The sequence below is a fragment of the Schistosoma haematobium genome, chromosome 2 (assembly GCF_000699445.3).
Source record: "Schistosoma haematobium chromosome 2, whole genome shotgun sequence".
In the NCBI taxonomy this organism is placed as follows: Eukaryota; Metazoa; Platyhelminthes; class Trematoda; order Strigeidida; family Schistosomatidae; genus Schistosoma; species Schistosoma haematobium.
The window spans coordinates 39,546,903-39,558,683 of NC_067197.1; the positions used below are offsets into that span (position 1 = coordinate 39,546,903).

Genomic DNA, 11,781 nt, shown 5'->3' on the forward strand with positions numbered 1-11,781 from the left:
CATCATTATGTTTGTTAATTGTATAACCTAATTAATCGCGTTTATGAAAAGTTTGCAATATTTCGCCGTACAACTTACAAAAAAGTACAATCAGAGATATTGTGATAGATGTCACTATGCATTAAAACGAATGATCATTATTCAGATATCGATTCCTGAACTGCAGACATCTAACTGGCAATCACTCAATATTTATCGTCAGGTTAGATGAAGAAATAAGGAAAGATAACTTGTTGAAATACTTTGTGCTGAGAATTCTATATTGAATAATGCTATTAGTAATAATAATAATAATATCATGAATGATTGTACAGCACACTAGATGGATATACTGAACTATATAAATAATACAATATTTTCTTTAAATTTTTCCTCATTTAACTCAATAAGTAACAGTGATAATTTGACAAGATCTACAGCATAAACCAAGCATTTATTCAGAATAAAAATCTTGATGGAGTTTTGTTCTCTGAGATGGATGGTTTGGTCGTGGAGCTTTCATTGTTCTTCTGGACGACATCATCAGCACAAACGTCAGAAACTTCAGACTTCTATCTGAATTGTGTGCTGAGAATGTCGTCTAGAAGAACAATGAAAGCTCCACGACCAAACCATCCATCTCAAAGAACAAAACTCCATCAAAATCATCCACTTGAGCTACAAATCTTCTCCACTATCTCAGAATAAAAATCACTTATTTATAAGACTTCATTCATTTCTAAAAAGAACACCTAATATCATACCAGGATTCAAGACTATCATCAGGTGACTCAAAATTAAAAGGCCACAATCCAATCGTATATATATATGAAAATATATTTCTGTTAAAGTACTAGTTCCGTGAGGAAATATGAACAATGAATAATCAAGATGACATAATAGAAAGATTACAATACTATATTAGGTAATACGTAATGTTTAAATGGGAAATTATCTGTCTAAAAGAATAATGTAGTCTAGTTTAGAAGAGCTGAAGAAAACAAATCAATATTTTATGACAAGAAAAAAATAACTCTCAGATGTAAACAGTAAAATTCAAATGTCAAGAAAAATCCAATTTGAACATTTCAACAGATCTCAACAACATTGACGTTAACAGTCAAGAAACAAAGACTCATCCGGGTGGAGATTACAGTATTCTAATCATCATTTATTTGTAGTTCATGCGAAAAATATTCATTCAACATCATTTTTGTATTCATTACTTCTCATTTGTGAAATAAGAAAAAAAAGCAATATGAATCAATAAATAGGAATATGTAAATCACAGATACCCAGAACATTTCAATGAATTAAGTAGTATAATGAAAACAGTGAAAGAAAAATACAAACAACATAAAAGAATACAAGACACTCAAAAAGTATTATTCATTACTCTTTATGTTTAATTGAATTCTATTTTCAAATTATTTCCTTCCCTTTTTTTAAGGATAAATTATGTAATAATATTTTGTTATTCATAGTTTGTAAGAAACATGAACCAACTCAATGTTTACACATTTAAGTAATTGAATTGGTATTCTGTAAAAAGAAAAAATTGCAAATGCAAATTATAGTGTAATAGATAATGTTATAAAAGATATGAAATTCTGTTACTTATTATGAATATGAAATAGAAAATAGTAAAAGCTCACAAGTTTTTTTTCGGATTACCTAATTGTATTCATATGTTACCTGTTTATTGAATTATGTACAATTCATGAAGTAGTGAAAGTTCATCAGTTGAGATGGCCGGTACACGTGCTACGTATGGCCATCCATCGACTGATCCGATGTGTGATGTTTTATGGTGTAGGAGTAGGTTGGAAGAAAGCTAGGGGTGACCAGACTAAAACATAGCACAAATCCATGAAGTCACTGACAAGTGGAATGAGCCATGTTGGTAGGTGTAGACTTCTTGGTTGAGATCGGCGAGACGATAGGAACTAGATAATAAACTACATTTCCTTGACGTTTTATTGAACAGAAAAGAAAATGGTCCTATCAGTAGAAGTGTGTATAGGAAAAGTTCTTCATCAAGGCAGTACACATATTTCTTGAGCTTTGTACATCTTCAATGTCTTACAAACAGAGCTAAAAAGATATGTTCAGATGATACAATAAACAAGGAATTAGAGCTAATACATAATATATTGATTGAAATGGGTTATTCATAAGGTTTCCTTAAAAATCACTCGCATGTAACAAATAAGAAAATAACGACATCAACAGCTAATAAGAAACCTCTCTTATTGAAGCTGCTTTTTAATGGAGATATAGCTGGTGGTGTGCCACGTGATTATGGACTGACTAGAGAAGTTAAGAGAACGTTTAATGCAACCAACCTCTGTCTGTCGTATTCGATCCGACCTATGGCGATTCCCCAACTAAATGATAAGTTACATGGTTATGCCACTTCTATGTGTATCTACGAATTCAGCTGCTCCTGTGGAGAAAGCTATAGTGAGCGCACTACCGGACACCTGAGCCAAAGAGTTAGTGAACACCTCCCTACATGGTTGGGAGAAGGTACTGTCAAGACAATGTGCAGCTCGGTCCTATCACACTTGATCGATAGCGGTCATATAGTAGACAGAAATAGGTTAGTTTTCTTTATGAGGTTTGATCTGGTCTCTTACATATAGCGAAAGCAATGGGAATTCGAGCCAACAACCCAAGTGTTTATGTTCATAAAAAGTCTGTAATACCTTTTTCTCTTCTTTGGCCTTAATAAATGATATTATTTATTATTATTTTACATATTTCCTCGTCGTTGATTTTTCTTCACCCTCTCCTACCATTTTATTTTATTTTCTCTCAAATATACGTTTCACGGTCCAATTATCTGAACACTTCTTATTACGTCTATATTTTTCTAATTATTGACCTATTTCCCATTATGTAATATTGATTGAAGCCTTTATTATTCTTATCACAACTAGTACACTTGTCATCACACTACCAATTTGTACTTTTCACTTATTATATTTAGTTATGTAATCTATTCTACTATCCCCATTGACTCATAAACTACCTTGATTGGTTTAATAATTTCGTATATTCATATCAATTTTACTGTTTATTAAGAGTAAAGCCTGATGAAGATTTAATCGAAAACAGTATTGTTCACTTATATATGTCGTTCTAAATCACAACGGGGTTGAGCTGTACTGTTTGGGTTGTCACGTGAAAGTCCGGATCGTGTCTGGTTCTCCTGAAAACCGATGTAAAATTACCCTGGCCCACAAGGGTATATTATATAATAACTGTGAAATCACAATATGGGTATTTTTCACACTTATTTATGATCACATAATAGATATTTATTGAGAACAATAATTTATATTTGTTAATTAAACATTTAATGCTTTCATTTAAGGTTCCTGAAGCTCTTCCAGGATTACTACTGGGTAAGAGTAGAATGTTGAGTATGAGATTAACCACTCTATCCTGGCAAAAATAACCTTCCTGTATAGCACTTGATTTACACAACCTTCTTATGAACAATATTTTTAATTTGCTAGTGAATATTCACTTAATATTGCTGATTATTGTGAGGTCATAAAATCTGTTTATTATAATAAACGAAAAATATTTTCAGTCTTTGTAAAAATCACTATGGAAACAGATATTGAACTGAATAGTTTACTGTCAATTAGAATCAAACGATTTGAGAATACTGGATGGCGACCTATACTCCATTGGGAGTAACAGGCATAAGTAAGTAAGCAAGTAAGATTAATTATTCACCATAATCTGATAACATCGAAAAGTATTAAATGGGCAATTACAAATATAGATATTATTCATTCGTTCACAAGTGCAACATGCTTTATGAAAATTTTGCTTTGGAGTATTAACTGACAATAATTGCTTGTGTTATTCTAGTACATTCACTCGGTTCGTAAATAGTAAAATAGCTTTAACATGACTCAGTGAATAAAAAAAGAAGGTTTTCACCATTTGTTTTCATGATTAGAAACAGGTAATCATCAAACTGATCCTTTTGTTTTTATCGGTTTCATATATATATATATATACACTTTTATACGATTTGTACACTAAGTAAATCACGATACTGAATTACTAATCCATCTCAAGACTGTTACTGTTTTTGCCAATCTATGAAAACTAAAAGCAATTATTATGAATGAAGATGGTTGAGTTATAGAAAACACTATTAGTAGTTCCATATAATGATGAAACAGATATGCAATGCCCCTTAGTTTCCAAACGTACATCAATTGATATAAGCTTGAGACAATTATAATCTATAAATGAAATTTTCCGCAGCATTATATATTCGTTTCATGTTACTGAATTTGATATAGTTACAAAAGAAGACATGAAATGAAACATACCACTTCTATTGGTTTATTTTGACAATGATTACTAAGTTGATCAATGGATTGCTTTTTATATACGTCTATTCTTTTACACAATTCAATAAATTTGTCTTCAAAAGGATATTTTCCAGAAATATCAATATACAATCGTGTTCCCATCATAAAACCTAACCATCCATCTGGTACATATCCTCTTTGTGCACGTAAAAATAATATTGGCTTTTTTTCATGATAAGCATATTGAGCTTCTGGAATCAAAATAAAAATAGGTTGTTCTTTTTAAATAACGAATATTAGTTAAAGAATACAATAAAATATGTTTTTAAATATGAGATTTTGCTGTGCTGCTACTTATATTGATATAAGTAGTATAAGACGTGAGTCAAGAATATAATGTCTGACAGTTCAGGGTTGAGAAGATCAAGAATTGAAGAATGCGAAAAGTAATTGGTATGGAAATGCAAGAACAATGAATTCTGAGACAATTAATGAAAATTTTGCAAATTAAGTATTAGAGTATGGTTTGTCACCTGTGTTCTCCTTCACTACCTTGCTACATCCTGATTTCATTGAAAGCATGCAAGCGACAAAAATAAATGTGTAACCCCGTGAATAAACAGTAAATATCCCTTCTTTATGAAAATACAAATATCTTGTAGATTTGGTATGTGCCCAAGACGTGTGTGTCTTTCTATTTAAGATTCATCAGATAGATATGCTCTTATCTAATTGTTAATGTCTATATCATGATTCAAATCCAGAGTATTTACCTTCAAACATCAAAGAATGTTGGGGAGTAAACAATGGAATTCTGAATATCAACATTCGAAAATTAGAAACTTTCTCGTCAATTCGATGGTTTTGGCCTATTCTTCGAATAGCGATTTGAATATTTTATTTTATAGATGAAAGTAAAATTTCACGAAAAGACAGGTTTAAATTAACCATGTATATTAGAAATAAATTAAACCGATGAGAGCTGCTTTTATATGAGATTTCGAGAATCGACACAGTAATTCCTAACAAAACATTGAGCTTACCTACAACTTTTAAGTTCTGTCGTACAGTTACTAGGGATCAAACTGAGATATTTCCACCCTTATATATTACACATACTATTCAACTGAATTTATATTTCAATGGTTAAGATCATGAGTCAGTTGAAGCTAGACCACCATGGACAGCCTGGAAGCACTGGACAACCGTTTCATCTTATTGTGGGGCTCCTCAGCAGTGCGCATCCACGATCCCGCCCCGCGAGGTTCGAACCCACGACCTATCAGTCTCGCGCGTGTAAGCTTAACCACTAGACCACTGGGCCGGATGTCATCCAACGGTGTTAATGTCTAACTTCAAATAATCCACGAAATTGAGCGACACATCCACCGTTGTCTTCAGTGAGTTACTATCTCACAACAGACCTGGCTGAACTCCACTGTTCACTACTTCGCGCTAGAACTAGGTATATCCTGGAGTTCTAGTGAGAAGTAGTGTCCAGTGAAGTTCAACGGGGTCTGTTGTAAGATAGTAACTCACTGAAGACAATGGTGTATGTGACGCTCAATTTTGTGGATTATTTGAAGTTAGAAATTAACACTTTTCGATGCCATCCGGCTCAGTGGTCGACTGGTGAAGTGCTCGCTTGCGAAACCAGCAGACCCTGAGTTCGAATCTCGCAGGGGGCGAAGTCGTGGATCCGCACTTCTGAGGAGTCCCGCAATAAGACGGAAGGGCTGTCCAGTGCTTCCAAGTTTCCTATGCTGGTCTAGCTTCAGCTGACTCATGATAATAACCATTGAAATTACTATAATATCCACAAAACCCATCTGAATTTATATTATTCACAATGTAGGAAAAAACATATCCTAATAGTCAATATATGATAATTAAGAATGGTATGGAAAAATCAAATCGAACTTACAATTTTTTATGATTCATAGTACACTGTCTGATAAACTTATCTAATTTCATATGAATTATATTCTAATGTGAGGAATTCCTAAGAATAGAAGTTCATTTGAACACAATGATATTTACGAAAGAATAACGATCATGACCTATTCAATGGGCTTACCTTTCAAATATACACTCTTAATTAGTGAAAGTTATATTTGTACTAGGAAATATCGTAGTATATAGACCATGCAACAAATATACATTCCATATTATACGATTATATTAAATGAATAGTTATCTATCCGTAAACTGTTTCTAATATGTGTCCAATAAGTGACTAATTCTATCTTCTGATTCAGTAAAGTTCAATGATTCATTAAATGTTTTACCTGTTTTAAAGAGTTCCTAATGGGAAAATCTTGTTGAATTTCAGGCGAATTCTATAAACCATCTTAAAATCACCTTTTAAGTCATTCCTATACGTAGGATCACTTAAATGTCTAAATCAGACCTTTAGTATTGAATATATTGAGAAAGTACTTCATTTTTTCCAAAAACAAATAAAACGTAACTTGAAAATGAGTTTCCAAGCCGTTTCAATAAGAAGATAAAGAGAGTTAGTATATGAAATCAAAAAAAATTTGTCCCAAAAAGTGCTTTTTTGGTCAAATGGAAATTTTACAGTTGAATTTATGAGTCAATTAAAGCTGGACCACCATGAAAAACCTGGAAGCACTGGGTGGTCGTTTCATCGTAGTATGGGACTGTTTAGCAGTGTGCATTCACGATCCTGCCCCTTGCGAGATTCGAACCAAGGACCTGACAGTCTCGTGTGCGAACGCCTAACCTGTAGACCACAGAGTCGGCACCCAGTTCTGTTAATGTCAAACTTCAACCAATACACGAAGTTGAGCCACCGTAAATCATTGTCTTCAGTGAGTTACTAACTCACCACAGATCGTAGTCTCATACTAGGATGAAACGTCCATTCAGTGCTTCTAAGTTTTCCATGATGGTCTAGCTTCAATTGACTCATGAATTCGACTAGTGAAGTTTCTAACATCTTCACAGAACCCCTACTGATAATAAAAATGAAAACTTATTCAACTTACCACATTTTGTGTGAAGACTTTCTTTATATGATTTAGAGTAGAGAATACAAACAACATATGAATTTTCTACAGCTTTTGCCATACCCTCCATTACATCAGTTTCATACATCATATCTTTATAGTCAATCCATACCTAAATGTTTATATACATATACATATGTAAAAAACAATCATTACAGATGTATGACTCTTCAGTAAAATCTGTTTACATTATTTAGAATAAATAGATTAGCTACATTACAGTACATTATTAGTGTTTATGTTGTTTTACCGATTGGTGTACCTAATTTCAGATAAATCACTGGAATCTTGGCACTTGTGCATAATAAACATCAGAATTATTAGCATTTACGATGTTGCAAATGTAAATTTTAATTCTATCTATTTGTCAGTACAAGATGCGGAATCATGGATACACACTGTTGAGGAGTTTCATACTAAGATGTAACAGTCATCCAGTGCTTCCAGGTTTTTTCAATGGTGGTCTAGTTTTAATTCATCAGTTCGTGATCTCTATCTATTCGTCTAAATAACAGAAAACGGAAACGAATGAATGAAACATATTGGATCATCAGTTTACCAAACGTTTTTTCTTGACTAATTAAAAGAAAATTTAAGAAGTAAATGCTTTTATGTTGATTGAAACTTTTGCATGTTGGTTAAAAGTGATCACGTTAAACTAAAGCAAGCTCAGTAAACATTTAAATTTGTCCATTAGTAGCAACAAATACAAATTTAGTCATCTAATTTTGAATAGATATTTCGATGGAGTTTTGTTCTCTGAGCATGATAGTTTCGTCGTAGAGTTTTCATCATTCTTCTGAACGACATTATCAGCACAAACTTCAGACAGTTCAGAGAACAAAACTTCATCAAAATCATCCACCTGAGCTTCAAATTTTCTCCATCATTTAAATATAGTTTACATTTACATTTCTATTCTGTTTCAATGGTATCATTAATTTTCTTTGATAAAACAATGCTTACTATAATCAGAAATTTTCATTTATCATATAGTCAATGGTTATTTCACTTAAATAAGACACTTGAGTCATAAGTAGCTTAATGATAACGTCTCAAACTGGATGATTCTAGTAACATTCCTGACAAATGTCAACCTTGTTTAAGGTTTACTTGTTGATTACCTCTTATCAAGTAACATTAAACTCTTAGATTTAATATTCCTTGCTTATGAATATCAGCTGTGGTATTGCTGAAAATAATAGAGAATGAAAATGTGTTTAATTCAGCGTAAAAATACATCTGTAATTTGTACTGTTAATGTATTTTCAGTGGAAGGGGCTTTCCACTTTAGTGGCTCGGGTTCTGATTCTAAGGAGATTGTAATGATGATTGTTGTTGAAATATATATATCGCCTATCCTCGTTTATCATCGTCGACTTAAATCGCGTTAGTCAATAACGGAACTTAATAAGTCAAATAACGAGAATGGACATTTGAATACATATATTTTGTATACAGACCGAATGGAATAGAACAAAGCAAAACGACGTACAGTGGAGATGGCGGGTAAACCAATTTCCCCTTTAACCAAGCGTTTATCAATAATTATAGTTACCCAAAAGTAAATTACAGACATGTGATGAGTAATGGCATAAGAAGTGTACTCACACCTACGCGTTCATATGATAACAGTCAAGAGTGATAAGCGAATAAATAACAAGGTCAGAATGTGACTCAAGTAGAATAAATAGAATGGGCTGTCCGAAAGCTAGAATACGGTATATGGGCTTAACATAATGACCGACACTACATATACATTGACATCAATAATTCAGCCCCATTTTTAATTAGTATTATTATGTACGAAGTTGAATGAACTAGAAATAATGACATTAAATAAATTTATAAGAACGTGATAGATCATATCACCGACCATAATTCATTTACAAGGGAATCCATGTAGGTATTCAGTTAGGAGGAGATGTCCTGAGGGCTAATGATAATACCTGTCTATATAATCAAATATTTCGGTGAATAATATAATCTAACGGTTAACAGCTGAATAATTTAACATATAATCTAATAATCTAATCTATATTCAGCAGTTTTAAATTTAAGGCAATACAATTTCTATTGAAATGTAGCATTTCACTAGACTGAAAACTCTAATTTAGTCTTATTTTATACAGTTTCTTGACAATAAATTTACTATGTATCTACTATTCTTCAATATGGAGGAATTCTACTTCACCACAAAATGATAAAATAACAGTATAAGGAGTCACTACAATCGATTATTATATCGGAACATAGCTAACGTTTCTTGAATAGTTAATTTGAACTTGTTAAACTACATTGCTGTTACCCTTGAATTTATTATTTTAGATATTTTATATATTATAACTATCTATATTTCCAAGCAAACATGGGTAGTGGCTTGCAGTAGAATCCAGAACGCGTGTTTCGGCCTATTCGAAACTCGTCAGCTGGATGAACCTACAACTCCGAGTTGACGTTCACTCTGAGACTCGAACCCAGTACCGCTCGCTTGAAACGTCATCACGTTATCCACTTAGCTACTGAGTTATGATAGCCACCTGCTTATGCAATGGAGTGATACAAGTAAACAATACCAAGTGAATATGTTATATTTGTATTACGAATACTGTTTATTTTCATAAAGCTTGTCATCGAAAACGATTCTCAAATCTTATTGATTGTTTAGTAATTCTGATACTCATTCTTATAAAATTACTGAATAAAACAAATATTTGAGTAGCATCAACAAATGATGACAATCATGAAGTATTAAAAACGATTATTTGTTTAATTATGAAGTATTTGCCCATTTACAACTACATATAAGAGTCCACTTAAAACATTTAAATCTAAATGGTATTTGTGTCATTTGTTTTAAAACAATTAGATCATGACTATCAGTGGAGTTCAGGATATGTGTTTTGGTCTATTTTTCAGTCGTCAATTAGATACTTCTACACCTCATTGTTGATAATCACAATAAGAATCGAATCCAATGTGTTTGACTTTAAATAGTAACTGATTACAATTATCATATAATAGATGGAATGTAGATAGTAGTAATGTCTAAGACATTTCTATTTGGCTCTCATCAATTAGATATACCTGCAACTTAGAGATGATGTTTGCTCCGGAACTCCAACTCAATACCTTTCAATTCATAAAAAGATTCAATACACAATGAACTTCTGACTTCAACGGGACCATTCAGACCATTATAAATTCCATTCTGAACATTGATTTAATACAAACAAAATGAACTATGTTTACCATTGATCATATATCTTTAAACTAGTGAGTTTACTAGATAAAAAAATAGTAAATAAACGAAGAAAAAAAACAAACGAAACAAGCCTTATCTCATATCACTTCAAATAAATAACAAATAACTTTACCTTGTAACCTTTATTTTCTAGTTGTTCACTTAAATACATTGCCATATCTTTCTCTTCATGACTATAACTAATCAATATATGTGGTATTGCATCCACTAAACCTATATTACTTTCATTATATATAAGCCAATCAGTTTTATTATGAACTTGTTCATTATTTAATGATGTTTCAACAATATCCTTTGCATCATTATCATTAATAGTTCTATTAGGAAATATAACTTTTCTTGAATTGGTTGTGATATACTTTCTAATTAATTTCATTGTATCAATAAAATAAAGACATAATAGATAAGTAAGCATTAGAAATCTTGTCATGTACACAGTGATGCTTAATGATCAAAGGAGACATTCATTTGAGAAAGTTGAAGTTGATTCAAATACATTCTTTACAGTTTTATATAAATGGATTGTTGGCAAATAGTCTAAATTTATATTTTCAATGAATAAACCAGTCTATATTTAGATTAGATTGAGAGATTCATGCCTAAAATAGATTACCAATATACATAATTGAATAATAATCATAATCGAGTACTAAGGAAAGTTTATTGCGTCATTCAAAAGCTAAAAATGAAAAAGATATATACATATTGATAAACTACAATAACTTGGGATCTTCATTCTGAAATTTTGTTGTATAATCGTAACTACTTAAAAATAATAAGTAGCATTACTATTTTTGATAAAACTGTTGAAATGGGTTGTGTCTCATTATGAATTTATTTTAAAAAAACAACATCTAATTATGTTTATAGCTTATCAGTTATTCAGTTTAAATGAAAACAAGTGGTTAGTTTTGTCTTCCTGGCTGACACAATGTTGGTTCGTAAATATTAAACGGTTCCTAATCTAAACAGTTATAAAATTAACAGGCTAATATCAATACCATTTCTAAGCGTAATACAGTTGATTAAGTCTTATTTGACTATAATTGTTCATTTGTTGACTTCAAAAAAATAAATATATTTCGAATTTAGCAGATATATGCTACTTATGAGTAAGTCAATCATTTGCCTTCTTTTCAATCCATATCGTCATTTGACGCAT

At 31.6% G+C, this 11,781-nt stretch overlaps 1 protein-coding gene across 1 annotated transcript; it reads right to left on the reverse strand.

Moving 5' to 3' along the window:
* Positions 1 to 1,413: 1,413 nt before the first annotated feature.
* On the reverse strand, positions 1,414 to 11,049 carry MS3_00006936 (uncharacterized protein; the record flags this gene model as incomplete). Its single annotated transcript, XM_051215173.1, has 5 exons — positions 1,414 to 1,521; positions 4,341 to 4,573; positions 7,334 to 7,466; positions 10,732 to 10,936; positions 10,979 to 11,049. The coding sequence occupies 5 exons, from the start codon at positions 11,047 to 11,049 to the stop codon at positions 1,501 to 1,503; spliced, it is 663 nt and encodes a 220-aa protein (XP_051068363.1). The 3' UTR covers positions 1,414 to 1,500.
* Positions 11,050 to 11,781: the final 732 nt, after the last annotated feature.